Here is a 27,296-nt window from a genome sequence, read left to right as displayed (position 1 = left end):
AGAGGGCACGTCATGTGGGCTTTCCTTCTGTCGCTAAATACTCGATTGATATCCGCAAATTTGTGATACTGTGGTAAACACTAATAAGTTTTCTTTTAAGCTATAACTTTCCTCTGAAACTTTGTCACAGTCACCTATATACACTCACACAAATCAATTTTCCTTAGTTCATTACTTACAAGCACACATATATAGAGGAAAATAGTTTCTACTCAGCCAAACTCCTATGTACAGTATATCTGAAAGAAGATTTGTAGGGTAGCCACTCAACACACTTGTCAACTCGCCTCTTAAGATATTGTCTGATCTCTTTTTGCTGTAGTTCAGGCATGCTCTCACATACCATGTCAATCAGGTCAGGCAAATCTAGCGCAGCATCCTTTGCATAAAAGTGGAGAACTTTGGGTAGGAAGATGGTCTGCTTCCTGACCATGACATTTGCTTGAATGAACTCAGTCCTGGCTTGCTCCAGTTGGTGGTATAATTTTTTGGCTGTGTATAGCCTTACCTGCAGAAGCCAATCACAGTAACTATGACTTAATACCATAAGGCTGGGATGGTGAAGAAATAGTGAGCAAAGTTGTGCTTACTGGTGGATCTGAAAATGCGCCTGTGGAAAGAGCAAAGTGAGCAATTGGCTCTGGATGACGAAGTGCATATGGATGTATGGAGCTCCCTGATTTTTTCATTGGCGTAAATAGCGTGCGAACCCACTGTAATTGCATGGCCATAATATGTTAGTGATTATGATGCGATTGTTTTCTTTTGTTTTAAATCTTGATAGCTGATTGCTGTATTGATGAATGCCATACCAGTGAAGGGCGGTGAGATTGACATCCAAGAATTGAGTTCTGAATAATTTGGGAGTTTACTGAATGTCCGCCCACATTATAAGCAGCCTGGAACAGATTGTTCAACACTGTCAGAAATTCATATGTGATTCCACTGTGTTTGTTTATTTGACTAACTGTTAAAGTATGATGTATTATACCTTCAGAATCATGTCAGTACTTTTCATGCGTTTTTCCTGTAGCCCATAAGCCATGAAAGCCTGTAATATTTCAGAAGGGATGTTAGTTGTGTATCATGAGTCTAAAAGTGAATATTATTTGCAATAGCTAAAAAATTGAACATACATGCATAACCAAAGCATTGTGGATGTTAATCCAAAAACAGAGTTGCTCTTCATGCGCCATCTTTGTAGGATCAATCTTCTCCAGACGTTTTATCAGCGTTCTAGGACACAAAGCGACCATCTGTAAATCAAGTATTTTTTCCCTTCATATATTCTAATCTTTTACACAGTCGCTTACCTGATTGTATCCAGCATTTTGGAGGCATATTCAAATTTGTCTTCATCTATATGTATCCTTGGGAAAATTATCATCCCAGTGTATTGCCCATTACTCCCATCAAATGAACCGTATGTTTCAGAGGTTGTGTCAGCATTGTAATGGCACCGAGGGCTCCAACTATCGACAGGGTACTTCAGAGAAAAGGAACTCGATGCACATGATAAAGAAGGAGTGGACAAGGTCTCAGAATTTGCCTCTTTCAATGGCCTGCTGGCAAGTTTGCAGTAGACAGCAGAAATGCACCTAAGTATGTCCTCTGAAAGTTTGCAGGAGATCTTGGGCACATATTCAGTTATAGAAGCACTCAAGAAGTTTGCAAGGCTAGACCGCCCTGAAGATGATCTTGATAGCTCCTGCGTATGCTTCAGCAACATCAAAGCCACGTCAGACACTTTCAGTTAGGAAGAATCGACACTAAACCAGAGTTAACAGCGGTATCTTTTGCCGGAGTTTCTTTTTTGGGTAGATCGATGGTAAATACTGAAGAGATGAATATAAGGGAAGCTGTTCTTACGCGTTTAGAATCAGAGAGTGTTGGCAGGTTATAGGCTGCAGACTCCTTGATGTTTCTCAGGCGAAGGGTGCCCTCGTCAGCAGTTTTTCTGCTGGGTTGACGCTGTGATTCTTGCTCCACCTGATAAATAACTGATGCCTTAGTATGCAACATAACCCCTGATCATTGATCAATTCCAGGTGGCAAGGTTCTTACCTGAGCAGAAGCACGAGGAGAGACGCCGAGATATTGATCAAATGCTGCTTTGTACAAGGACAGCAGGTGCAGTTCCTTGCGAACAACTTCCTCCTCAAGCACTGCAATCTCCCAGGCCAAGTCTGCAACAGACTGCATTCAAACAAATTCAGGAATCAAATTAAAAGGTGTAAACAGCACATATGTACATCTGAACTGTTCTCTTTGAGAATTCTTACTTCGAGTAGTTCAAAATTTGGACATGGAACACAGTTCCTGAGTCCTGACTATACCACATAGACACATCATTAAGAAAAAAGGAGCATAATCATGACCATTGACTTTAATCACTTCTCCCTAGATATGACAAAGCATCATTCTGTTGGCATCATGATATACTAAGTTATTAAGGAAAGGAACGTGATTCATAAAGAATGGATGGAAGACCTGCGTTTCGACAGCTTTTCTTCAGCTTTCGGAAACAAATAGACCCTCGAGATTGGGATCACCAACCAATTTATTATGGTTTGAACTAACCTTTGAAATAGTTCTTTCAGTTTTCTCTGCAGTTGTGATGATGCGATGCTCCGGCAATTGGTCTGGGAGGTTAAGCGAATATCTTTTATGGAGCATCTTATTGCGATTGGTTGTCTGCCAATAAGGAAATGTTGTGGAACAAGCAAAATTCAGTAAAAGTAAAAGTACAAGTAGTGGCTAAAGAATAATTGCATTGATTATTCGATGAACAGGAAAGGAGTACAAGCAAAACGGAAAACAAATTAGATTACCCACAGGTATGTGATCGGAGAGGCGCGGGGATATGTCAGGGACACTTGCATATGTGCTTATAGCACTGAAAAATGCAAAAAATTGATCAACGTTAGAAATAAACTTAATCAGACACTTGAGGTGTAACTGAAAGCTTGGCAGCTCAGGACGCAGCGAACTGAAAATTTTCGTAGTCAAAGATGTATCTTTTTTCAGTCAAGGAGACAAGGAACATAATAACATAAAGATGCGGTGCTGGAAAATGATTTTTCAAGTACAACTGTCTATAATGCTGTTCCTGTTCAAGTTCAACATTACTTGCAGTACATATCACCTGAGAATCTATTAAAGTGAGCTGCGGAAGACAGATGCATAGCACAGTAACACACAAATACTTCAAATAGGATTGTGCAGAAAATTCTGCTAATGCAACCAAATAAGAATGAAACGGTACTATCGATAAAATAGAACATATGCTCAGTTTTTGTTTGCTCAAAAAAGAAAAGGAATATATGTCACACTGCTAGATGAACCTATGCACACCATGCTGAAAACAAACTACTGCATGCTAACCTTCTTGAGTGTCGGTGTTGCTGATAAGAAGATGGTGTTTCTGCACAGAGTCCTCCTTCCTTTAGGGCCTCTAGTCCTTGGTCCTCCATGGCTGCTGGGCTAGGCTTCAGCCACCAAGAACCTACAAAAACTATCAAGATGAGCATGTACTACTGCAAGCAACACTCTTGTCCATGGCAAGCTTCAGGGAAGGACAAAGCTCAGGCCAACCCTCACACTGATGAGCCGGCTGAACTCGCTTATCATGAGTTCTTGCTGTGTACCATGAGGTGTCCTGACACTGATGAGGAGAACAGAAGAACAGGAGGGCGATGATGATTTAGCTTGGTAAACTTCACTCACTCAACCATACAGAGCTTATATCCCTTGCCATGCAAAGGAACGAGAGGTGAGGTGCAAAAGGACAAGAAGAGCAACTGAGCACAACAAAAACGATGAACAAGAGAGGTCCTAACGCCAGCACAGCTACTAGCCTACTACACAGGCTGACAACTAACAGTGGCTAGGAGGAGGATTAGGAGCTGGTATTTGTGGAGGATAGGATTAGTAGGAGCTTGGAGCTAGCTGCAGAGGAGCCGAGGTGGCCCACACGCAAGGGCAAAGCCAAAGGATGCCACAGAGTTAAAGAAAGCGGATGAAACCTGCAGGAAGATACAGTCAGGGCAAAAAAAAAAAGATGGAAAGAATAAAGAAAGGAGGAAAGTAGCCAAGGTTAAAAGGAGGCAAAACGAAAGAAAAGAGGAACGGAGGTACCCTCAATCATCACGATGTCTCCCTGCTAAATGCTGATCCCTCCATTAATAGATCGAACAGGGAGAGGGAGGTGAGCTTGCCAACGGCTCCAAGCTCAACACAGCGGCGATGATGATGATGACGATGATGTGGGGGTTAGTCCCGGTGCGCGCCGGGCTGAACCGCTAGGGGGCCCGGCCGGCGACGGCGACCCCTACCGGATCTCAGTAATGGCGCGTCTCTTTCGTTCTCGTTTTGCAGAAGACGAGACATTAGGTGATGGCCGCCGGGTCAGAACTGATGGGGATTAGGTCGCACCGCGACACACCTTCCCCCGTTTCTTTCTTGTTGGCCGTCGTCCATGGGAGGGAGGGAGGGGGGGGGGGGGGGGGGGGGGTAAAGGGAGCCGCCGCAACCACCGCGCAACCACCGTGCCGTCGATCGCCGGTCGTCTAGCTCCGTCCGCCTGCCGCTCCAGCTTATCCACTTCGCTACCGATGCGCTGCGATTTGGTGTGCTGAAAGTGCGCGGTGCAGTTGACATGGTTTTTTTTAGACGGGGAGAATCAATCAGGAAACCGGCGTCATTCTCAGCGATCGGGGGCGGAAAATAAAATGGGGATGACGAACAGCAGGTGAGGAATGATTGGGCTCAGCCGATCAGCGTGACAGGGACGGATGGGGATGCTTGGGGCCAGCAGAGCCGACGCCGATGGGACGTGGACGGGCGAGATGCGCGCGAAAACCAACCAGCCACCGGCCGGGGTAAAGACGAGAGCCTGTCCATGGCGCCAGGTAAAGGAGGCAGCCAAGAGGACGACGAGCTGGGGCCTGGGGCGCCTTGGACGCGTCCAAGAAAGGGCCAGGTGGCCGGCACAGGAGAAAGAAGAAAGCAGGCGAAAGGCGAGCAGCGTCCGCTTCCGCGATCCTGCGATAAAAACCGGGTCTTTTTACAGCGAAAATCCGCCACGGCGCGTGGGGTTGGGGTCGACGCCGACCGCGCGCGCGCGGCCGGACCTGCCTGCCTGCCGACGCTTTACAGCGCGGCGGGCCGCTGCTGGGCGATCGACCTCGCCGCGTGGTGGTGGTGGTGGTAGCCGCCGGAGCGGTGGAGCAGTGGAGCCGGCGCGCTGACCGAACTGTTGCTGTGCTCCCCGTGAGCGACCCAACAAGTAGAGTGAGCCAGCAGGAGCCCGGGACAGAGTAGGATACTGCCTGCACTGCACTGAGATGCCGTTGCCATCGCCGCGTCACGGGCACGGGAGCACTAAACGCCGGGACGTACGGGCACGCGGCGGCAACCGACCGGCCGGAGCAACGCCGTCTCCGGCTGCCCATCCGATCCGTCGGTTTCTTTGCATGTGAGCCCCCCCCGGAAAAGGATGCTGGAACCGTGCACGCACGCACGCACGCAATTTGAACAAGAATTCGGGCGGTTGTTGGGTTGCTGCATGGCCGAGGCGTGACCACGAATGTGTATATCATTCTTGGAAGCGCATTGGTCAGACCTGGACAATGGCACACTTTTATGTTGCGATGGAGACGGTAGGGGAGAGCACCCTGCAGGACCCAACGTACACAGCATACATATAAAACAGTCCACATTGTTGACGATGTTGCTAGCGGACCGACATTCCACGGTAACATTCTCAGTGACATTTAGTCACCGTATGTATGAATCCCACACGTTACTGACTTAATGTCACCGAGAACATCATCGTGGAATATCACCGAATCTCAATCCGTTGCTAGCTACAAGATGGATTGATGGCTAAATGAAACTATTTAAGTTCTCTATGTGTACACCTAGCTATATGCTAATCTACACCATACCCTAGGTATACATGTATATACATGGCAGCACTCGCGCATGATTATTATGTTGGTCTCGTCATCATGAGGACGGAGTTCAAGTTACAGGCTAGTGATCGATCACTTGTGAGTTGTGATCAAAAGAAGGAAAAAGGCTAATCAGTGGACACGCTGCCTCATCATCAGCTGAGACCTGAGAGCGCTGCGCGGCTGTGTCTGTCGGCGGTGGCGCGTGCCCAGCCCATCGTCGTGCACGGCGGCGAGCTCCGAGCTCGTCGGTCCAGGTGTGGTTACGCTCGCAGCGGCGGCAGGCGATCGGGAGCTGACAGCTGAGTCGGCTGACAGGCACGCCGCAACCGATAATCGACGCCCGGCCCGGATCGCCCGCCGGCGGCCCATCCATCGTTTTCGCGCGAGCGCGCCGGCTGGCCGGCAAATGATTCCGGAAATAGGCGTCGCCGACGAACTGCAGCTACTAGTCAAACGATGGATCATCTGAGGGGGGCACGCGGCGGCGGCGGCACCGAGCCGAGCCGGCAGCGTCGTCTCCGGCTGTCCATCCGGTCCGTCAGTTTCTTTATTTCTCCCGGTGGTTACGACAAGCAGGAGGTGCAGCCGATCGACGAGCTAGCTAGTGATCCTGCACGCAAGCGTCGTCGTCAACTAACTACTACTTGGAGTAACCATCGATCGATCATGCATGTGAGGGCCCCCGGAAAACGATGCTGCAACCACGCACGCAATTCAGAACAAGAGTTCGAGCGGTTGTTCGGTTGCTGCACGGCCGAGGCGTGACCATGAATGCGTAGCATTCCTGGAGCGCATTGGTCAGGCCTGGACAGCTGTGGCTGCTGGCTTCTGTGGAAACACCGCAACAACGTCATCTTCCGTCAGCAACATGCTCACCTAGGTACTATGCTGCGAGCCGTCCGGGAAGAAGCAATGTAAACCTTTCATCAAAAAAAGAAGCAATGTAAACCAGGGTACGAAAATGGTGTAAAAGTTTAAAACAGTCGTGATGGTCCATTCAGTGCCAATGCAATGAGATTCTTTTTTTTTTATTCTCTCCCCTCCCGGTGGCCTTAAAGAAAAAAAAACCCGGACAATGGCACACTTTCACTGTGTTCGGCAGGCTGGAGCTGGAGTGGTGTGAGATAAAAACACTGTTACCTGACTGATGGCTGGAGGCTAGTGCTGGAGCGATGTGAGAGAGCAATACTGTAGGACTGGAAGCTGGTGCACCAGCCGAACACGGTATTTATGTTGGGATGGAGGCGGTAGTAGGGACCCAACACAGCATACTTGTAACACACATGGCTGACGATGCTGCTACAGTTGCATGATGGATTGATGGCCAAACGGAACTATTTGTATATATGTAACTATGTAGGAGTACACATATGGCACTCGCGCATGATTATGTTCGTTGGTCTCGTCATCTGGATCGAGTTGAAGTAAAAGGTTACTAATGATCATTTCTGAGTTGTGATGAGAAGGAAAAAGGAAAAGGCTAATCAGTGGACACGTGTGGTTCTCATCATGAACCTGGCAGATGAGAATTGAGATGCGGTGGGGGAATGGCCGATGAGAGCAGGGACAGGCGACTTCCCAGCGAGAGCGCTGTGCGTGTATCTGGAAGTGTAGGCAGAGCGCGGCATGCAGTGTCTGTCGGCGGCTGACAGGAACGCCGCAGCCGACGCCCTGGTCGCCCCCGCCCATGGCCATCCATCGTTTTCTTGCGAGCGTGCAGGCCGGTGGCGAACGATTCCGGAAAGAAATAGCTAGCTAGGCGTCGCGCCGACGAACTGCAGGTGATCGAGGTGGTAGTACCAGTCAACAGATGGACCATGTGAGAGGGCCCGGGCCCCACCAGAAAAGGATGCTGGGCCCCCACAGGCCATGCAAATGGACGAGTAATTCGAGCCGTTGCATCGCAAGACACGTGCATGATCATGGTCATAGAGATGGTCAGATGGAGTTCGAAATGAAGTCCCAGGTTTCAGAAATAAATAAAGAAGAGGTCAAAGCAAGGCGCAAAGGTATTCAACCGGTTCACACGTGTGGCTCATCATGAACCGTAGCAGCAGAGCAGGAGCTGGGCTGGGCTCGCACCGTACCGTCGTCGGCCCAACCTCTACCAGGCTGCCGCCAGGCCAATTTGCTCGCTTCGTCCTATCTATTAGGCAGGCTCAATCCCGGGAGAGCCCAGGCCAACGCACGCAGGCCCAGCTCGCACACCGGGTCCGCCTAAACCCCTACCACCTCTCACCCGAAGGGGTGGGGGGGGGGGGGGGGGGGGGGGAGCGCTGCCGGCAAGCCGTGCGCCGCCGATGAGCCCACCGTAGCCGAGCCCTAGTTCCCCATCCCGTGTCCGGCCTTCGTGCCGTGTCTCTTGTGGCGCCTTACTCCCACGTATTTTGATCATCACCTTGGTGCTTCGCAGGTACGCGGCAGAGATCTGAGCTGGAATGGCTGGCCGCTTCGTCTCCCACAAGTTCGTCTCCGGGATTTGCCGATCGACAAGCCGCCTCACCGCCCGCGCGTCTCCTTCTGCTAGGGCCACCGATCCGATCGTCCCCCGTGCCTTAGTACGTTCAAATTCCGGTTGCCCTACGAATTGGGTTGGCTCATAATTCTGTTCTTGCGGGAATTTGTTTTATCTCGCCTTGTAATTGGTGAAGTTTCTATGTGTGTCTGAGTGTTTTTTTTTGGAAGGCGACAACTAAAATTCTGATCTTTTGTTGTTGCCCAGGAAGCTGGCATCAGAAACAACAGCAATGTCTTCCATGGAGCTGCAGTTCAATCTGGCACCGCTGTCCCCAATAACTGCGCCATCCATAGCTATGTAATAAGTAGCTCCCTTTTCTCCACTATTCATCGTTACTGAAGTTATATTCGGCGTGTATATTCATGAAATTTGTGAAGTTCATTTATAACCTTAGGGTTTAGTTTTGTCACAAAGAACGAGTTTTACCTGTTTTTAACTCATTTTGTGCTTGCATATATATCAAAATGGACGCTGCTTGCTTTTAATTTGTATGAAGAATGGCAGTGCTCGTTGCTTCAGTTTCTTAAAATCTGTGCATCTGAAGTATTTGGTTGTTAGTTTCACAGGATTACAGCAGGGCTGTACTGCTGTTCAATTTATCTTGTGAATGAAACCTCTGTTGCTAGTGCACATTCTGACTCCTGATCCTGCTGCGTGATGCAGGCTGCTGCAAGGTACCTCGGTACATCCCCATGGTCTTGTGCGGCTACTAAAGCAGGCTGCCCAACGACTGGGATGCCATCAACTGTCATCAAGAAGCCAACCTTTCCGGTTTCTGTTGGAGGAATGAAGCGAACTTATTCATCTGGTGCACCCAACAAGCTCGGACATTCTTGGGGAGCCAAACTGGCAGCTTGGCGTGACAGAGGTTCAGTTTTGAAACTTCGTATAGCTAAAAAGCTGGGACCGTAAGTACCTCGATTGTTTCCTCTTAATGACTCCTGGATGAATAAGTCTATTGTATTTAAACCATGCTTCCTTCTTTATGAATGTCACTTTCTGCTTTCATTGCTTCCTTTATCAAATTTTATTTGAGCTTACTCTCTATCATGTTAGGAAGAATTTAGGTTGGTCAATCTTTAGTTATGGCTACTAGGTTGATTAGAACTGGCATGCCTGATGCACAAGGCATGCAAGAACAGATTTTGTGGAGAAAGCAAAGTTAATTGAATTGAGACTAATAGGAAGATTTCGTGGCAAGTTACAAGCTAGGCTAGTTAAAACTGCTCCCCCCCCCAGGGATTGCATTATCGTTCGATAATCAACGATTATCGACTCATAATCGAAGCCGATTTTAGCGATAATCGCGATTATCATGATAATCGAAGCCAATATCAACGATAATCTGTATTGATTATCGCTACCGGGCTCCACTGATATAATGAGATGAGAATGCCTATGGCGATGATGATTTAGTTAGATATAGGTTCATCTGTTCCAGATAATTAATATGCATAGCGACTTATGTTTTCTGACGTGCAGGGATGAAGGCGATAAAGGATGGATTACATTAATGTTCCTTGCAACTTGTATTGGCTTTTGGTTTTTCATTATGTCTCTTTATCCAACAGCAAGGGACTATGGGCATGGCCGTAGTGGTTCCCGTGGTTGCTCTGGTTGCTGCCATTGCCTTGCTGGTGGTTCAAAATCCTAAAAGAAAAGGCGCAATTAAGTTAACAGCTCCAAGTGCTATGAGGAGGGCGTTACTTGTTTTGTTCGTTCTTTTTCAAGAGTGCTGTGCTTTCAAATTTAGTTTTTGAATAGAATGCAATTGCTCATAGAAATGTACATAATGCAGCCGGTAGTGCGAGGCCAGTTGATAAAATCAGCCAAATTGTCCATATTGGCGATATTACTTCCTTTGAAATCGGCCGAATTGTCCATATTACTTTCTTCGCCTTTTATATATGTCACCTGCATGGCATGGATGCCAATATGAAAAAGAAACTGCATGGATGGCGAGGGCGGCATCGTGTGAAATGAACGATATCTTTCATATTGCCAGACAAAAAAGTTGCAAGGCAACAGTTTTAAACAACTTCATGATGTCAACTTGTACCGCTTATAATACAGCTCAGTTAGTTTGTTATCTTGCGTCCAGTTTGCATTACTAAAATGCAAACTGGACTACCCATGCAAAAAAAATTTCAACACAAACAAAAAGGAAATCAAAAGAAAAGTCTATTATTTCTCCTGCAATCTCGTGCCGTTCCTGGAGCTGCCCTTCCGGGTCCTCCACCCCGTCACGGAGCTCGAGGCGCTCCCATCCCCGAGGCTCCTCTGCACGCACCTCCCGCACCAGCTGCTACCCTCAGGCGTGCCAGCTCTCGGCTGCCGGGTGGTGTACCTGTGCTGGGAGCCCAAGGACGTTCTCGTGTCCACGTGGCACTACATGAACAAGGTGCACAAGGACTTCCACATCGAGCTGGACAAGGCCTTGGACTTCTTCTGCCAAGGGGTCACTCTCTACGGGCCTTTCTGGGATCATTGCCTTGGGTATTGGAAGCGGAGCGTGGAGGAGCCCGACAGGGTCCTCTTCTTCAGGTACGGCGAGATGATGGCTAACCCTACCAAGCATGTGAGGATGCTCGCCAACTTCCTCGGTGCTCCATTCTCCAGCGAGGAGGAGAGCGCTGGGGTGGTGGAGGAGGTGGTGAGGCTCTGCAGCTTCGAGAGCCTCAAGAGTCTCCCGGTAAACTCCACGGGAGTGTCTGATCGGATTGGCGGGTTGCCGATGGAGAACTCGTCCTACTTCAGGTCTGCCAAGGTCGGAGATTGGCGGAACTACTTGACGGAAGAGATGGCAAGGAAGCTGGACTGCATCGTTGAGGAGAAACTGAAAGGATCTGGACTGTCCTTTTCACACATGGAGCTAGGCAGCTAGCTACGTATCCCCCTCCTGGCGGAGTACTGGAAGCATAGCATGGCAGAGCCCAGCAGGGTACGTTCTTTTCTTGAAGTATGACGAGATGCTGGCTGCCCCTGCAAACCATGTCAAGATGCCTGCCGAGTTCATCGGCGCCCTGTTCACCGGCGACGAGAAGAGCAGTGGGATCGTTCAGGAGATAGTGGAGCTGTGTAGCTTCGAGAATTTGAAGAAACTGCCGGCGGTGAACTCGTCGGGGCCGGGGTGACTGATCCGATCGGTGGCGGGCTGGCCATTGAGAATTCTGTCTCTTTCAGGAGGACCGCCATGGTTGGGGTCTTGGGCACTGGAAGAATTACATGACCGAGGAGAAACTTGGTGGATGTGGTCTTACCTTCTGAACTGAAGTTTGTCATGTCTAAGGAATAGTAAACTTATTACAAAGTGAGTGACGATGCTTGTTCGGAATAAATACCTCGATCTAATTCAAATATATATTTCCCGATTGTGCATGCTGCGTATATTGTTTTTACAAAGATGAAATTTTCATGTTGATGTAATTTCAGCATGATTCCAGCAAAAACTACATGTTGCAATCAAATATATATTTCCCGATTGTGCATGCTGCGTATATTGTTTTTACAAAGATGAAAGATGTAATTTCAGCATGATTCCATCAAGGGAAAAACTACATGTTGCAAACGAAGATTATACTATTATGATTTGCCAATTGCATGCTCGTGCAATGTTATGTAATAATCCTTTGGCTGTGTACACTTTGTAGAGGCCGGAACTCATCTCCATTATTTTTTAAAAATTTATTTTGGGATAATCTTTGCTTACACTAGCTCAGCGAGTTCCACACAGAACCATTTAATCTCCCTCTGAATCGTGAAAGTTTGCCATTTGTATCGTCATTCATCAATAGGAATTGAACACCTTGGCTTTGTGGTTAGTGTTGCGCTAAGGCTAAATTTCTGGAAGGAGAGCACCGGGCCATGAAGGCAAGATCTGCTGGTTAGAGGAGGCTGCGGCCTGTGGACGATGGGCCAATTGCGCCAGCCCACACAAATTAGGTGCTTAAAGGGAACAGAATAGTTTCCAAACAAATAAAGAATAAGTTAGCTCCTCTCAAAATTCCTTAACAAAGTTTCAGTAATTCAGCAAGCTATTACTGAATATTGTTCAGTAATTTGGTAAATTTAGTTCAGTATTTTAATGATTATTTTTTCCTGTAATAGAAGGTGGGTGTAGAATAACATTCTACACTTAAGGTGTACTCATAAAAAGAAATAAACCCGCTCAAAAATTGAATATGAAAAACATTAATAGTGTCACAAATGTACGTAATTTTAGTTTTATCATAAGTCAATAATAACAATTAAAGAAATGGAAATATATCTACATTTACATACCAAATAGAGATACTATGGACACGTATTTTATAGTGGATCTAATAAAACTTATGCTTATGAGACCTGGAAAAGTTTGAGTTGAGGAGAAAAATGAAAACGGCCTACTGTACGATTTTAGGATAATCTTTGCTTACACTAACTCCTGGAGCCTTCGTTGCCAGGTAACAACATTAGAAAAATCTAATGAAGATACTTACAGAGGGGATACAAAAAAAATCAATGAAGCAAGAAAAAGTGGTAAGAATTCAAACAAAACAATGTCCATACGAACAACACAATCGTATCATTAGCCCATCCTCTTCCTGCCTTCCGTCTCGATCGTCTTTGCCATCGTGGAGCTCACTCTGCTTTGGACAATTAGTCTCCACGGCGACAATGGCAGATCGAACTTGTCCATCAACAGCTTGCACGCGATGGCACAATATAATGGGCGGCGCGGTCACGGCAAGGAATCGGAGACTTCCTGCTCGAACGCGTGTCTCAGGCTGCCCTTGATGAAGTTGCCGCTCCACGTCGACGCCGACGTCAAGCTGAGCTGGCTCGCCGTCGTGCCGGCCGTGGTGGACATGGTGTCGAGCCCGGCGTCGGTGGCCGGCCACACGAAGGACGGCTTGAACGGCGGCACCGCCGGCGGGGGCACGGAGCCCAGCAGGATCTGCTGGATGGCCGGCGTCCTGGGCCGCTCGGCGGGGGTCGGGTGGCTGCAGGCGAGCCCCAGCAGGAGCAGCCGCTCGGCCTGGCCCCGGTCGAAGGCGCCGGCGAGGCGCGCGTCGACGGCCTCGAGCGCGCGGCCGTCGCGGTGGAGGCGCCACACCCAGTCCACCAGGAAGTGGAAGCCGTCGATGTCGCAGCGCGGGCGGCGGCCGCAGACCACCTCGAGCACGACGGCGCCGAAGGCGTAGACGTCGGACTCGCGCGTGGCCTTCTCGGTGTGGAAGCACTCGGGCGCGATGTAGCCGACGGTGCCGTGCACGCCGCCGGCGGCGGCCTCGTCGATGTAGGAGGTCTTGCCGGCGTCGATGGCGCGCTCCAGGCCGAAGTCCCCGAGGCGCGCGCCGAAGGCGGCGTCGAGCAGGATGTTGGAGGCCTTGAGGTCGCGGTGCACCACCCGCTGGTCGTACTCGTCGTGCAGGTAGTGCAGCGCCGACGCCACGCCCTGGACGATGCTGTACCGGAGCTCCCACCCCAGCAGCTGCCGCTCCGGCGCCGGGCCGAACAGGTGCTGGTCCAGGCTCCCGTTCGGCATGAACTCGTACACCAGCAGCAGCTCGCCGTTGTCGTGGCTCCACCCTGCGCGTCCGATCCCAAAGATGCATGCATGCATTGTTCGACCATGTCAAAGTTCAATTCAGTAAATTTTTTGAAATTTTAATTTCTACAGGTAAAAGTTCAGTAAAGATTTTAAGATTCAAAGTTTGAAGGCATCGGAGCTGTAAAGTATTGTTAGACGAAAGTGGAGGGTCACGGTCACCAGAAAAATTGTTGTGCGCACATGCATCGCCTGGAAAGCCGAGCGAATTGCGTTCGAGTTGCCATTGTTAATGGACAAACCATGTGCGAGTATCGCCACAGGAGGGAATAAAAGAATCGAGAAATGGTTAGGCGGCGGCGGCGGCGGCCGGAGGTGAGCAGGAATGGGGGGGCTTACCGACGAGGCGGACGAGGTGCTTGTGGCGGAGGCGGTTGATGATGCTGAGCTCGGCGAGGAAGTCGTTCTGGCCCTGGGTGCTCGCGCGCGAGAACTTCTTGACGGCCACCTCCACCGCGCTCCCGGGGCCGCCGGGGCTGGTGTGGTCGCCGACCACCACGCCCCGGTACACCACCCCGTACCCGCCCTGCCCCAGCTTCATCTTCTCGTCGAAGTTGTTGGTCGCCTTGCGGATCTCGCGGTAGTCGAACTCCCGCGGCCCGCCGGCGAGGCTCCGGATCATGGTGCCGGTGATGGCGCTGCTGTCGTCGCCGTGCACCTTCCGCCGCTTCACCACGCACACGTACGCCACGATGGCCGCGGCGGCCAGCGCGGTCGCCCCCACGGGCACCCCGACGGCCAGCCCGAGCGTGCGCCTCCTGGCGTCGCCGCCGCCGCCGCCGTCGCCGCAGGAGAGCTTCTCCATCGTCATGTCCCACGCCAGGACGCAGTTGAGCTGGTACTTGCGCCCCGTCGACGCCGAGAACCCGAAGTAGGACCACTCCGCCGCGGCCGCCCCGAGGTCCAGCGGCGCGGCGAGGACCGCCCGCCCGGGCTTCGCCTTCCCCGCCACGGCCATGAACACCGCAACGCGGCGCGCGGCGCCGTCGTAGTCGACCCAGACGGTGTAATTCGCCGGCTTGGCGGGCGAGATCTCGATGCCGAGGGGCTTGAGCGAGGTGGTGGCGACGGAGACGACGCTGTTGACGTTGAGCCCGACGTGGTTGTCGTCCGGGTCGTAGGGCTGCTTCTCGGTGTCGAGCTCGACGGCGACGATCTGGTTGGTGGCGTTCCCGTCGGTGGCGGCATTGGTGAGGCCGAGGTACCCGCCGGAGCTCCCGGCGGGCGGCTCGTCCGCGGACGGCGCGATGACGAATGCGAGCCCCTCCGCCGGCTCCGTGCCGTTGGGCCGGAAGATGTTGATGGTGAAGGCGGTGCTGAAGGACGCGACCCTCTTCTTGCCCCCGCCGGCGGTGGCGTTGGCCTCGCCGCCGTGGCCCTCGCGCTGCCAGAGCCTGAACGGCGTCGCGTAGAGCACGCGGCCGGACTTGTGGGTGAGGAAGGTGGCGGCGTCGTTGAGCGAGTCCGGCGTGATCTGGAGCGCGCCCTGGTTGATGTTGGCGTCGCCGAGCACCGTCACGTTGGCGCCGCGATTCGCGCTGACGAAGCCGGAGAAGCTGAACCCGGTGACGTTGCCGCCGACGCCGGGAGCTGCGGGCACGCGCGAGCCCGCGGTGGCATTGGTGGCGAGCGAAGTGGCGGCTGCGTCCGAGGTGACGGCGGCGGCGCTGGCGGCGGCTACGAGGATCAGGTGTACGAGGAAGCGGGCGGCCATGAACGAGGAGCAGGAGGAGGCCGAGACCACCACCACTGCTGCGGCTGGCGCCCGTGTGCGGTGTGGGCGCTGCACGGCCGCTTTCCTTTATTTCCACCGGCTTTCCTGAGAGATTCTTCTCTCGAGTCTCGCCTACGGGGTATAGACGACAGAAAAAATTTGGAAGCTTTGTTCAGTAGCAAAGCTGCGTTCACATCAGTGTATTCTCCTGTCCTGTCCTGATTGCCTGAACAAACCGAGCGAAAGAAGCAGAGATGAAGGTAGGTGCCGTCGCTGCGATCTTTCTTATCTTTTCGGTCTCGTCGATCTGGCAGGTACCGTGCCTTTTCGATCACAGATATTCCATTTTGTAACCAGATTGAAAATACATTACTGTGGCATTCAACACTTACACTTTTCTTTTTCTGAAAAGAAAAAGAAGGTGATCATATTCTTCAGACAGAAGCATGATTATGCAACCGGTGTGGATGCGCCAATCGGCAAAATGATGAAAACGGCATGCGTTCGACTAACTGAACAGTGAATAACTGAATATGATGCCCATGTTACCATCAGGCTTCAGCATCAGGCAATCCCGGAGAGCAACTACACTGTACTTGAGCTGGTCCCATCAAGCATCGAATTGGAAATTTGGAATGTGAACAGTCTTCAGTTCCATTGTCCTCGATCAAACATTCAAACTGCAGCTGGTAGCTTGTCGTCGCTCGTACAATGATCTAACTTGAAAGACCAACATCCGGCGATAGACTGAGGCCTTGTTTAGTTCCCTCCAAAATTTCAAAATTTTATAAAATTTCACATCACATCGAATCTTTGAACACATGCATGAAGTATTAAATGTAGTTAAATAAAATTTTGAGTCTAGTTAACCCATGACGGGACAATAATTACTAAATACAAACGAAGTACTACAGTGTTTTACATATTCACTTTTATGCATCTAAATAAGGGCTGAATTCAGTTCTTCAGGTTCTGTTCAGCACGGGGCGCGTCAATGGAGATGGCAGATGGGATTCCACGAGCGGGGTGACAGCGAGCGAGCGAGAGGGCGGTCGGTCACCGCGTGGCGCACGCTCGCGGGTCAGCAGCTGAACGAGAACGATTGGGGTCGGCTTGCACCTCTCAGCAATCAGCTCGTCAACTTCAGATGGTCAGCAGCACATGCGGCTCGAGCCCGGTTCGCAGCGCCATTCCCCAGCAATTCTTGGCAGAATCCGGGCTGGATCAGGAATGTCGCGGCATCACCATGCCATGTTCGGAGCAGTTGCATTGCAGGAATAATGGCCAAGGACCAAGGTGCTTCAGCGCCAAAAATGCTGTTCCATTCCATGGATGAACTCGACCTGGAGCTGCGACTCTGACGGAAGATCAGTCAGATCCATGCAGGATTGCAGGTCAATCTCTGCTCTTCAACTGCTGCATTGTTCAGGATCCACAGTATCACACCAACAGGAACCAAGGATCTCTGTGTCGTGGCCCGCACATGCCGTCAGCTCCGTACAGGCTCGAGCTGTTGAGCAATCAGCAGCTCATGGGTCATGGCACTTTCTCATCTTTTCCTTTTCGCCGCAAAGAGGATCAGATCAGCAGCTCGTTGCGCCTTTTGCGGTGTGAAACTGACGCGGCGGGGAGACTGGAGACTGGAGGAGAATGGAGAGAAGAATCGTCATCGGGAGGGAAAAGATGCAGCGCAAGCTGGTGCCTGGATCTCGATGGCGACACCACTTTTTTTTTCTTCGGCAATGATAAGGGCATGCAGCTAGCAGCAGGCACCAAACTTTTTCCTTTTTTTATTTTTTTACACAGAGGAACTAGGAGCGAATGCTGCAAAAATCTTTTTGTGGTGAACTTGCTGCGTCATGGTAAATTGAAGGTGAATTTACAGTGTGTTCTGGATGGGAGGAAATGGCACGTTTTCACGGTTCTGTCATCTTCCTCCTCGCAAGTCGCAACTGGATCGAGTCATGGGTCATTGTGGTTCGATGACGGTGTGTCCCGAAGTTGCTAAGTTGTTGCTTAATCTTCTGCGTATTCTCGGGGAAAAAATAGAAGTGATTGAAGCAGTTTCTCATTCATGAGTAACCTAGGCCTTGTTTAGATGTGAAAAGTTTTGGGTGTAAAGTACTGTAGCACTTTCGTTTGTATTTGATAATTATTGTCCCGTTATGGGTTAACTAGGCTCAAAAGATTCGTCTCGCAAATTACAGTCAAGATGTGTAATTAGTTATTTTATTTAGCTATATTTAATACTCCATGCATGCGTTCAAAGATTCGATGTGATGAAATTTTGTAAAGTTTTAGAATTTTGAGTGCATCTAAACAAGGCCCTAGTGGAAGTCGAAAGATGCTACATAGTGCACTCAACTGAAAAATGGATCAAGTAGTGCTAGACCGTTGGATCTGGTCCAAATATGGGCAAGACTGAAAAAATAAATTTTGAGCACACTTAACAAATGCTAAAATTTCTGACTAGCCAAAAGCCCAAAACACACTCTAACTTCATTCTTTGTCTGCTTTCAAGAAACAAATCAAGGTCCCCTTAGGTGCAGTTGGATCACTTATGTGTGGGTCTGACCCCACACGTCAGTGAGGGAGGACTACTGCAGAGGAATCCCATCCCGTGCAAGTGGGTACAACTATATATTCATGCATTTGGCCAAAATAGAGTACTTTCAAGTGATGGGCAATTGCTCAAGAGAAAACACAAGGGGAAAACATAAGAATTAGAGGGGGGAAAGAAAAATGTAAGGAACTGATAGATAGACCCCATCTGTCATAAGAAAGTTGGAGCTGTTGCTAGGCTTGTGGGCTGAGCCTTGTAAAATATTTTGGATGGTGCATAAGTATTTTGGATCTTTTGTAATAGCACATAGGTAAAAGACTCTAAAATATGAGCAAACCTTACTCACGCAGTGTGTATCCTAATTAGGGGCCACCGCTGGATTTGTTCTAACCCTATAAACGATCACCTCCTAGTACTGACTCGCTCTATTCGCTTGGCTTGTCAGCAGTACTTTTCTCTCACACCAAATCAGTACCAGCCACCAGTCAGTCAGCAGTATTTTTCTCTCATAACAAATCAGCACCAGCTACCAGCTACAGCGTAGCGAACAGAGTGGCACTGCTGGCCTAGTAGTGCATAAAAAAGTTTGCTACTAATTGAACTTTTTTTAAAAAATGTTTTGTGGGCCCTAAGAAACATATGTGAGTATGTGACCATCGGGTTGCATTGAAGTTAGTGAGCGATTTACTCGCGTCCTCATCTTAGTTTTAAGAACAAAAAAAGGGGTCCCAAGTCCCAACCCGTGGGCCGTAGCCACATTGCACTTTGACTGCTTGATGTGGTGCTGACTTGGCATTCCAGCCTACCTCTATTTTATGGGTTTTTTTTATCTATTCACTATTTTATGGTTGTGCTTGTATTCTCAATTTGAACATGAATGCCGATTTCACTTTTAAAAAATCAAAATATGAACGAATTAAATCCCTTTATTATTCATCAGCTGATATAAATTTTGAAAGAGCCCACTCGAACAGTTGGCAGTACAGAACTAAAATTTCTGACTAGCCAAAACACACTCTAACTCCATTCTTTATCTTCTTCCCTGGAACAGATCTCAAGGTCTCCTACTGTGCAGTGCAGGTGCAGCTATATATGCAGCAATGCACGACTAAGCTCCCTTAATTACGAAATCGATAACTACATGTATTTACATTTCATTCACATCTAATATTTTAGAGCTGCGACGACGATCATGGCCAAATCCATATATGTAAGGCCAAGATGCACACGAATGAAGCAAGCACTGGATCAGCGGCCGGAGGAGAGGGCGGGGAAATAACCCTCGCTGCTGTTGGGCGCGGTGTGCGGGTGGAAGCTGTCGTAGGAGGTGACCTGCGTCGCCATCGCCGACGACGCGGCGTTGCCGGTAGCCCCGGTGGTGGTGGAGACCTCAATGTCGCTGAGCTCGAAGTGCGCTCCCCCCTCCGGCGGCCACACGAACTGCGGCTTGAACGGCGGCACCTCGGGCGGCGGCGAGGCCTTGGACAGGACCTGCATCACCTGCGGCATGGTGGGGCGGTCCCCGGGGTTGGGGTTGCTGCACGCCAGCGCCAGCAGCAGCAGCCGGGCGGCCTCGTCGTGGTCGAACCCCGCCGTGCCGAGGCTCTGGTCGACGGCGCCGAGCAGAGCGCCGCGGCCGTGCATCTGCCACACCCAGTCGGCCAGCACGGGGCACCGCGGGTCGGCGCGCAGCGCGTACTGGCCCGTGACCACCTCCAGCACGAGCGCGCCGAAGGCGAACACGTCCGTCTGCCGGGAGGCCTTGTGGCCGACGAAGTACTCCGGCGCGATGAACCCGCGCGTGCCGGCGACGTTGAGGTCGGTGAAGGAGTTGCGGTCGTGCTCGAGGACGCGCGCCAGGCCGAAGTCGCCGAGCCGCGCGCGGAAGGACGCGTCCAGGAGGACGTTGCTGGCCTTGACGTCGCGGTGGAGCACCATGTGGGTGTACTCGTGGTGGACGTAGTGGAGCCCCGCCGCGACGTCGGCGACCACGGCGTAGCGCCGCTCCCAGCTCAGCGGGGGGCGCTGCTCGTCGGCGACGCCCCGGCGGAACAGGTGCTGGTCCAGGCTGCCGTTGGGCATGTACTCGTACACCAGCAGCAGCTGCCCCTTCTTGTAGCACCAACCTGAACATCAGTTACAATGCAAGAAATAAAACACATTCAGAACAATGGAACAAGATGGTTGATGCTGAGTTGAAGATTCTTCTGAAATCAAACGGCAGAGAATTGAAAATTCAGAACGTGTTCATCGCCAGGATGGTTGAACAGATCAGAATAGTAGTAACTAGTAAGTTGCTGGTTCCTACACGATTTCATAAACGCGTTAGAATTTGAGTAGAATATGTCGCCTCTACTTGTTCCTCCATGGCCATGGGGTACTAGTTTACCACCGATGACTCGTCAAGGCAAAATGAGAAAACAAATGGATGTTTCTTGCTCAGCTACTAGAAACTGGTCAACTCTGATCAGCTAACGAACAATAACGGACAGCTAAATCTCAACCACCAACATTAAACCCAATCTGATCTGATAATAATGTGGAGCAGGCATCATCTTTATTCTGATTTGAGATGAAATTAGCTAGGCGTTTTTCACGTACCGATGAGAGGGACGATGTTCTTGTGGCGCAGCCGGTTGATGATCTGGACCTCGGCGAGGAAGTCGCTGACGCCCCTGCTGTCGTCCCGGATGAACCTCTTCACGGCGACCGCCATGCCCTCCGGCCGGGCGTCGTCGGCGGGGAGCACCCCCTTGTACACCGTGCCGTACCCGCCTTTCCCCAGCCGGAGCCGCTCGTCGAAGTTCCGGGTGGCCTTCTTGAGCTTGTCGTACTCGAACCCGCGCGGCATCCCGGGGAGGTTGCTCAGCTGGTGCTCCAGCCGCTCCTGCCGCCGCTCCATGGACCGCCTCGCCCGCAGCTTCTTGGTCAGGAAGAAGGCGGCGACGGCGATCGCGGCGACGACGACGGGCACGACGACGGCGACGATGACGATCCACGTCCTGCTCTTCTTGTCGGGGATGATCTCGATCGACAGGCTCCAGTCGAGGATGCAGTTGAGCTCGAAGTTGGTGCCGGTGGACGCCGAGAAGCCGAGGTACGCCGTCTCAGGGACGTGCTCGCTGAGGTCGAGCGGCGACTCGAGGACGGGGGACGGCGGCTTGGGCTTGCCCCAAGCGGCCATGTACACCGACATGTGCCGGGCCGCGCCGTCGTACTGGACCCAGACCGTGTAGTTGGTGGCGGTGGTCGCGTTCGTGGCGATCCTGAAGGCCGCGAGGCTCGCCGTCTTGTTGGAGACGACGGAGCCGACGTTGAGGCCGACGTGGTTGTCGTCGGGGTCGTAGCTCTGCTTGAGCGTGTCGAACTCGACGGCCACGAACCGGTTCGCGGCCGGGCCGGTCGCCTCCAGCGTCGCGTTGGTGAGGCCGAGGTAGCCGCCGTAGCTCCCGGGGGGTGGCTCGTCGCGGGAGGGCGCGATCACGAAGGTGAGGCCCTCGCCGGGGCTCGCGTCTGTGAGCTGGTACACGTTCATGGTGAAGGTGGCGTTGAACGACACGACCTGGACGCGCGGGGCCTGCTGGGGGGAGGCCGTGCCGTTGCCGGTGGTGGTGTTGCCAGTGCCGCCGCCGCCGCCCTCGACGCGGTGCCACAGCGTGAAGCGGCGGCGCAGGAGCACGGAGCCGGACTTGTTGACCATGATGCTCTGGTAGGTGCCGGCGTTCCCGGTGTCCGGCGTGACCTGGAGCGCGCCCTGGTAGACGCGGGCGTCCCTGCTGAACACCAGCTCCGCCGCCGCCCCGGAGTTGCCCGCCTCGAACGAGGGGTAGTTGTAGGTCGCCACCTCCAGCGGCGGCAGCGGCTTCAGCTGCGCCCCCGCGCGGCCGGCGGCGAAGGAGAGCAGCAGCAGGGCGGCGGCGAGGCAGCCCAGGAGAGGAGACAGAGGGGAGCGACCACGTCCGCCGCCGCATGCAGGCGCCATGCCGGACACGGCCGCACGGGCGGGGCGACGGGTGCCGGAGAAAAAGCGCAGGGAGGAAAAGGACGCAAGCAAAAGGCGAGAGGGGGGAATCCACGGTGGTGGCACGGCGGTATTTGTACCGGTGGGCGGGCGCGGCGCGGCGCGGCCGAGCCAGCGTTGACGAGTCCGCGCGACGGCGGCGCTGGTACCTGGAGAGAGGAGGGGAGAGGAGGGTTGGTGGGTGCGTGCGCGTGCGCGCGCGCGCGGCGGGGAACTTGCCCGGCGGATTCCTCCCTGACCCGGCCCGGCGGCCGGCCCGCGCTCGCGTCTCGTCCCGGTCTCGGCGAGACGCGGAACGTGCGGGGACAAGGGACGACACTGACGTGCCGCTACCAGAACGCAGGCGCACGGCTTCCGCGGCATTTCTGCTAGGACGGGTGGAGCCCATCTTTAGTGCAAATTGCCCATCTTCCGAATTCCAAAAATACTGAAGCTGCAAGCTATTTTCGAATGGTGAACGATTCCATTAGCGTGTTGGAGTGAGCATTCGTCGGTAAAGTATCTCAGTACCTGGAAACTCCTTGCGCTTCTGATAATCTGATCGGAATTGTTTATGTGTTACAGGCAAAATAAGAAAAAACTTTGACGATTGCCAGATCCGTTGGAATGGTATCCCATAAACACCAGTTTTCAAATTCAAAGTCAAAACTTGCAGCTGAATATAATAACCGATTATTTAGCTGCAAAAATATACTGTTCCATCGCCACGAACGTTTCCATTGGTCTTCCCCCTTTTGTTTTTCCTTTTGCTGCTTTCATGTTTCCATGCTTGGAGATATGTCATTGACTTTTGGATTAAACTATAAGAGCTTGCACGTACTGGGTGACAAGTGAATTATCTGTTATCGTCCTATAATTAAACTTATCATGACCGCCAATGTTTTCATTCTCCAAACTTGAGAATTGGAATACATACAGATTTTAAAAAGTTTCCACTATGCTGAAAATGGATTATGGATCCAATCACGCATCGATCACGCTGTGCACAATATTCTTTAGAGATCAGCGCTTCTTGACTGAATTATAAACATAGCTTATAGCCTTATACCTTGCTGAAGTCTCAGTTCTGAACGCTTGACGAATATCAAGTGTAAACACAGCTATATGTAGACTGTAGTAGTTCTGAACTGCTTGATTTCTTCTGAAATGCTGTCAGGTCTAGTCCTTCAGCACAATCCCATCTGTTTACCCTGTCACCGGTTGGCAAAATCCGTTACGCATTGCAGCTTCCTCTGAAACGCACTCGTCAGAATAGTCCTCGCCTTGCTGCAAGATCCGTACGAAATTATTTATCTTTTATATTGCACAGTTTCTTCTCAGCAGCAGCAGCTCACTTGTTCACACACGAGATGGTCACGATGCAACGCATCATAGCAAGATCAGGTCAAACTGAAATGGAGCCATCATGTCATTTTCTGTTTTTTTTAAAAAAAAATATTCATCCATTCCGGACGGCAAGGCAGGGCATGGATAGTCAAGCAAACCAAGTGGCTAATCTGCCGGTCATTGGAGTAGTAAGAAGGCAGCTCCAAAACAACACCCGGATCCTCACCAGATCACCGAGCAGAAGGTCAATGGTGTGCATTTCCATCTCAAGCCAATGGAAAAAAGAGAGGTCAGCATCTCCGATTATCGCAACAGTTTGATAATACGTTCGCAACCATAGTTTAAACCCCCCTAAACGCGTCTCGGGACGACTATAAAGCAGCAGGTGGACGACAGGTGGAGGGTCAATGTGTATGCATAAGCTGCAGAACCGGGGCTGCAGGTACTACCATACAATTTGACATTTTGACAGTTGCAACCTCTTTGCAATGATCAGAAGCAACTACTCCCATTCCCCCCCCCCCCCCCCTTCCCCGAGGAAACTATGGTCACATGTTTCTGTCTCAATCTGGTTGTTTGGGAGTACTAATCTATTGTACTATGAAGAACACACAAGTAACGAGCATGTTGAATCAGCAGGCCAATAGGAGCAAGGCAGGTGTAGCAAGTTAGCAACTGAAATAGACAACTGGTGCTTTTTCTGGGCAGCCATGGAATGAAATTCTCCGAGATTAAAACGAGATAGACATCATCAATGCATGCAAGAATTTTCCTGATGCAGATGCTGGAATGCTGATGGTGAGATGATCTGACTAGCTTATGATCGTGGTAACTGCAAACCAAAGTCCCTTTCCATCATCACCACCCCACAACTACCAGCCTTTCCTTACCTGGTAGTGGTAGCGGTAGGTTTCTGAATTCTGAATCCTCGTCAGCTAGCAGCTAGCTTGCCTTGCCTGGCAAAAGTACCCGGGCTTTACCCACTGAATCTCGTCAGGAAGCCAAGTCTGGGGACATCGCATTACGGCGAAAGGTGCATCCCCCGTCGCCTTTGTGTGCAGGAGTCTGGATGCGGGATGCGTTGGCGATCGTCTTGGCCGAGCGGCTGCCGGCGGCGGATCGGATGTGTTCTGTTGGGCTGTTGGGTTGGCTGCTGCTGTGCGGTGGGATGATGGGCGGCAGGGGGCTCCTATACATTTTTTTGGAAGATAGATAAGTTTTTTTATTTTTAAAGTCCATTTGATCCAATTAATTGCTACAAACAAGTTCAACATTTCAATAAAATAACCTTAACATTTTTCATAAACATATTCAACATTTAACTTCAAATTGTTGAAATTGTAAATACGGAATGTTGAAATTGGAGTTACGGAATGTTGAAAATATTAAAATTAAAAGTTGAACAGGGCGTCTTCTTCTCCGGCGACTTGAGCGCCTTCTTCTCTGGCGCGGGCGGCGCGGAGCAGGCCAGCGCGCATCAGCGCGCGGAGGCGCGTCGGCCGCAAGGCACTGCGCGGGGCGCATGCGGTGGCTCCGCGGTGGAGCGAGCGCTGGGGCGCGTGCGGCCGCGAGGCATAGCGCGGGGGTGCGTGCGACGACTTCGCGGTGGAGCGAGCGCGGGGCACGAGGCGCGGCGGCGGCGGCACAGCGCGAGGAGAGGGCAGCGCGCGGGCAGACGGCGGCGTGTGGGGAACAGAGAAGGTTAGAAAAGAGAGAGAGGAGGACTGTTGTTGTTTGCACGAATCTCGAACAGTGGAAGATGATGAAGAAATTTTTTTCCGGAAGATATATAGGATCCACATGGGCGGCAAGTGCGCGCGCACGGGCCCAATAATCATGCGGGCATCGGGATGGGCTGATGAGCACGGTACGCTTCGTGTGGGCCGTGGGAAGAAGATTGATGAGGCCGTCATGTGGGCTTCCAAGGCTGACACTGGAGTGGGTCGAACTGGGCCTTCAGTTCGGTAAGCATCAAAACTCGTGCAATAAGGTGTTGGGCCTTGGGATTATTGGACCAGCAGCAACGCTCGTGGGCTGCCAGCCATCCCTTTCATTTCAGCCCACCCATCCAATTCAGTGGCGGCTCCCGCAATAATGTGTTGCTGATGTGTTGGGCTTCTGTTTCCAGAATGTTTTTACTGGTTCTATCAAGATTTTACTGCAACAAGTGCCTCCAAGTAAACTAACTGCTCCATCCGTTTCTTAAACGGTAACGTATCTGGTGAAAACCACAATTTTTTTAAAAACTCGTGTAAATTATGGCAAAAAAATTATTTAAATTCATCAAAAAAATCACACGTGTAGATGATATGATCATACACAACCTTACAAAATATGTTGTCCAAAATCGATTTCGTTTGTGAGATATAAAAATAACAAATTTCTAACAAATCATCTGGACAGCTTTCTGGCTTGAAATTTGTTATTTTCATATCTCATAAACGAAGTCGAGTTTGGACAAGATACTTTACAAGATTGTGTATCATCATATCATCTAAATGTGTAATTTTTTTGGTGAATTTAGATGATCTTTTTGCCATGATTTACACGAGTTTTCATAAAGTTGTGGTCTTCACCAGATAAGTTGTCTAATTAAACCTAGAAAACTACCGATGCTTTTTAAACCCCGTCGCAGTGCCAGTAAAATCACAGCCTAAATCATGAATCGAGCCTCTTAACAATAAACTGACGCCCAAAACTGCAGGCCGAATCCGAATCTCCCCGCGCCGCATCGTGTCACATAGCGACAGCATCCTCCCACTCTGCACCCCGCGGGCACCCCGGCCGCCCAGCCGGCCGGCCACCGCAACTGCCGCGGCGGCAGGGTGGTGGCTGGCCGCCTGATTGGATCGCGCGCCAGGGGCCGCGAGCCCGGAGGAAGCGGACGCCCACGCGGTCGGCGCGCACGGGTTAACATGCCGAGGGCAGGGCAGGGCACCCGTCTGAGGCAGGCCACCCCCGTCAGCGTCAGGGCACGATCCCCATCCGCGCCCGGCGCCCCCGCGCACGAAACGTCTCCTCCTCCTCCTCCTCCCCAGTGGTTGGATGCCGCCATGCACGCCGCACTCGTCGTCGCGCGGCGCGGCGTGTCCGGGGCCCCGGGCGCGCGGCTCCCTGTCCCCCGCCGCGCCTGCGTCCGCGGGGGGCCTGGGCGTCGCGCTGGACCAGCAGCGGCCACCGATCGTGACGGCTGACGAGGAGTCCAGGACCATCGCTGGTACAGGCACACCGGCCGCGACGCGCCCTGTCACGACTGTCCCGTCCCGTCCGGCTGTCTGCGGGAGGGCGAGATGCCATCCCATTGCCACGCCCGTTTCGACAGGCACAGGCTAGTGTCCGTCCGTGCGTGTCTCCGGCTGTCGTTCGATCGTGCAGTCGTTCACGGCGCTGGGCTAGCTGCCAATCGGCCCCGCGCATATCCCACACGTGTCGAGGACGCTCCGGGGACCCCCGTCCAGAGCAGGGAACTGTGCCTTTTGACAGGGGAGGGAGATGCGAGTCCAAGATGTGCTCATCGGATCATCCACTCGACCCTGGTGGGGCCACGCCGACGTACACGGCGGCGTCGCCTGCTGCCGTGACGGGAGGCTCGTTGGCGTGCCCAAGC

General features: G+C 51.7%; 5 protein-coding genes across 19 annotated transcripts; 2 read left to right on the top strand and 3 right to left on the bottom strand.

The window, feature by feature from the left end:
- Positions 1-74: 74 nt before the first annotated feature.
- LOC120678499 lies at positions 75-4,350 on the bottom strand. Of its 14 annotated transcripts, none has more exons than XM_039959712.1 (14): positions 4,138-4,350; positions 3,603-4,025; positions 3,385-3,505; positions 2,836-2,896; positions 2,581-2,694; positions 2,283-2,330; positions 2,065-2,196; positions 1,870-1,989; positions 1,314-1,708; positions 1,137-1,236; positions 992-1,051; positions 813-899; positions 591-713; positions 75-508 (listed from the first exon to the last, which is right to left on the bottom strand). In XM_039959712.1, exons 2-14 carry the CDS (start codon positions 3,628-3,630, stop codon positions 209-211), a joined length of 1,689 nt encoding a protein of 562 aa, XP_039815646.1. In that variant the 5' UTR covers positions 3,631-4,025; positions 4,138-4,350; the 3' UTR covers positions 75-208. The 14 variants fall into 14 exon arrangements, with proteins under 14 accessions (XP_039815646.1, XP_039815657.1, XP_039815651.1 ...); XM_039959723.1 differs by having other exon boundaries at positions 1,314-1,717; positions 2,832-2,896; positions 3,601-4,025; positions 4,138-4,347; XM_039959717.1 differs by having other exon boundaries at positions 1,314-1,717; positions 3,595-4,025; positions 4,138-4,346.
- Positions 4,351-8,208: 3,858 nt separating this feature from the next.
- On the top strand, positions 8,209-10,342 carry LOC120680123. Of its 2 annotated transcripts, XM_039961745.1 has the most exons (5): positions 8,209-8,268; positions 8,371-8,515; positions 8,680-8,772; positions 9,139-9,383; positions 9,958-10,342. In XM_039961745.1, the coding sequence occupies exons 2-5, from the start codon at positions 8,396-8,398 to the stop codon at positions 10,127-10,129; spliced, it is 630 nt and encodes a 209-aa protein (XP_039817679.1). In that variant the 5' UTR covers positions 8,209-8,268; positions 8,371-8,395; the 3' UTR covers positions 10,130-10,342. The 2 variants fall into 2 exon arrangements, with proteins under 2 accessions (XP_039817679.1, XP_039817678.1); XM_039961744.1 differs by having other exon boundaries at positions 8,215-8,515.
- Positions 10,343-10,426: 84 nt separating this feature from the next.
- Positions 10,427-11,359, top strand: LOC120678248 (cytosolic sulfotransferase 5-like). The gene is made up of 2 exons (XM_039959389.1): positions 10,427-10,447; positions 10,577-11,359. The coding sequence occupies exons 1-2, from the start codon at positions 10,427-10,429 to the stop codon at positions 11,357-11,359; spliced, it is 804 nt and encodes a 267-aa protein (XP_039815323.1).
- A 1,469-nt stretch (positions 11,360-12,828) lies between these two features.
- LOC120680118 (probable L-type lectin-domain containing receptor kinase S.5) lies at positions 12,829-15,865 on the bottom strand. Its single transcript, XM_039961743.1, has 2 exons — positions 14,405-15,865; positions 12,829-14,046 (listed from the first exon to the last, which is right to left on the bottom strand). The coding sequence occupies exons 1-2, from the start codon at positions 15,777-15,779 to the stop codon at positions 13,196-13,198; spliced, it is 2,226 nt and encodes a 741-aa protein (XP_039817677.1). The 5' UTR covers positions 15,780-15,865; the 3' UTR covers positions 12,829-13,195.
- Positions 15,866-19,248: 3,383 nt separating this feature from the next.
- LOC120680065 (probable L-type lectin-domain containing receptor kinase S.5) lies at positions 19,249-22,417 on the bottom strand. The gene is made up of 2 exons (XM_039961708.1): positions 20,944-22,417; positions 19,249-20,468 (listed from the first exon to the last, which is right to left on the bottom strand). The coding sequence occupies exons 1-2, from the start codon at positions 22,322-22,324 to the stop codon at positions 19,591-19,593; spliced, it is 2,259 nt and encodes a 752-aa protein (XP_039817642.1). The 5' UTR covers positions 22,325-22,417; the 3' UTR covers positions 19,249-19,590.
- Between the last annotated feature and the right edge of the window lie 4,879 nt (positions 22,418-27,296).

Source organism: Panicum virgatum, chromosome 6N (assembly GCF_016808335.1).
Source record: "Panicum virgatum strain AP13 chromosome 6N, P.virgatum_v5, whole genome shotgun sequence".
NCBI classification, from domain to species: domain Eukaryota; kingdom Viridiplantae; phylum Streptophyta; class Magnoliopsida; order Poales; family Poaceae; genus Panicum; species Panicum virgatum.
The sequence above is the reverse complement of the archived record's forward strand: the minus strand, read 5'-3'. Positions and strand labels throughout refer to the sequence as shown.

What these genes read in the sequence shown, in the direction of transcription:
- LOC120678499 (XM_039959711.1), bottom strand. Translation starts at nt 3,630, where the DNA reads ATGATAAGCGAGTTCAGCCGGCTCATCA. An exon ending in CAACACCGACACTCAAGAAG is followed by an intron (nt 2,897 to 3,384) that starts GTTAGCATGCAG and finishes TGCATTTTTCAG; the next exon opens with TGCTATAAGCACATATGCAA. An exon ending in GCCTCTCCGATCACATACCT is followed by an intron (nt 2,695 to 2,835) that starts GTGGGTAATCTA and finishes CCTTATTGGCAG; the next exon opens with ACAACCAATCGCAATAAGAT.
- LOC120680123 (XM_039961745.1), top strand. Translation starts at nt 8,396, where the DNA reads ATGGCTGGCCGCTTCGTCTCCCACAAGTTCGTCTCCGGGATTTGCCGA. An exon ending in CGATCGTCCCCCGTGCCTTA is followed by an intron (nt 8,516 to 8,679) that starts GTACGTTCAAAT and finishes GTTGTTGCCCAG; the next exon opens with GAAGCTGGCATCAGAAACAA. An exon ending in ACTGCGCCATCCATAGCTAT is followed by an intron (nt 8,773 to 9,138) that starts GTAATAAGTAGC and finishes TGCGTGATGCAG; the next exon opens with GCTGCTGCAAGGTACCTCGG.
- LOC120678248 (XM_039959389.1), top strand. Translation starts at nt 10,427, where the DNA reads ATGGATGGCGAGGGCGGCATC. An exon ending in TGGATGGCGAGGGCGGCATC is followed by an intron (nt 10,448 to 10,576) that starts GTGTGAAATGAA and finishes TCTTGCGTCCAG; the next exon opens with TTTGCATTACTAAAATGCAA.
- LOC120680118 (XM_039961743.1), bottom strand. Translation starts at nt 15,779, where the DNA reads ATGGCCGCCCGCTTCCTCGTACACCTGATCCTCGTAGCCGCCGCCAGC. An exon ending in GCACCTCGTCCGCCTCGTCG is followed by an intron (nt 14,047 to 14,404) that starts GTAAGCCCCCCC and finishes TCGGACGCGCAG; the next exon opens with GGTGGAGCCACGACAACGGC.
- LOC120680065 (XM_039961708.1), bottom strand. Translation starts at nt 22,324, where the DNA reads ATGGCGCCTGCATGCGGCGGCGGACGTGGTCGCTCCCCTCTGTCTCCT. An exon ending in GAACATCGTCCCTCTCATCG is followed by an intron (nt 20,469 to 20,943) that starts GTACGTGAAAAA and finishes ACTGATGTTCAG; the next exon opens with GTTGGTGCTACAAGAAGGGG.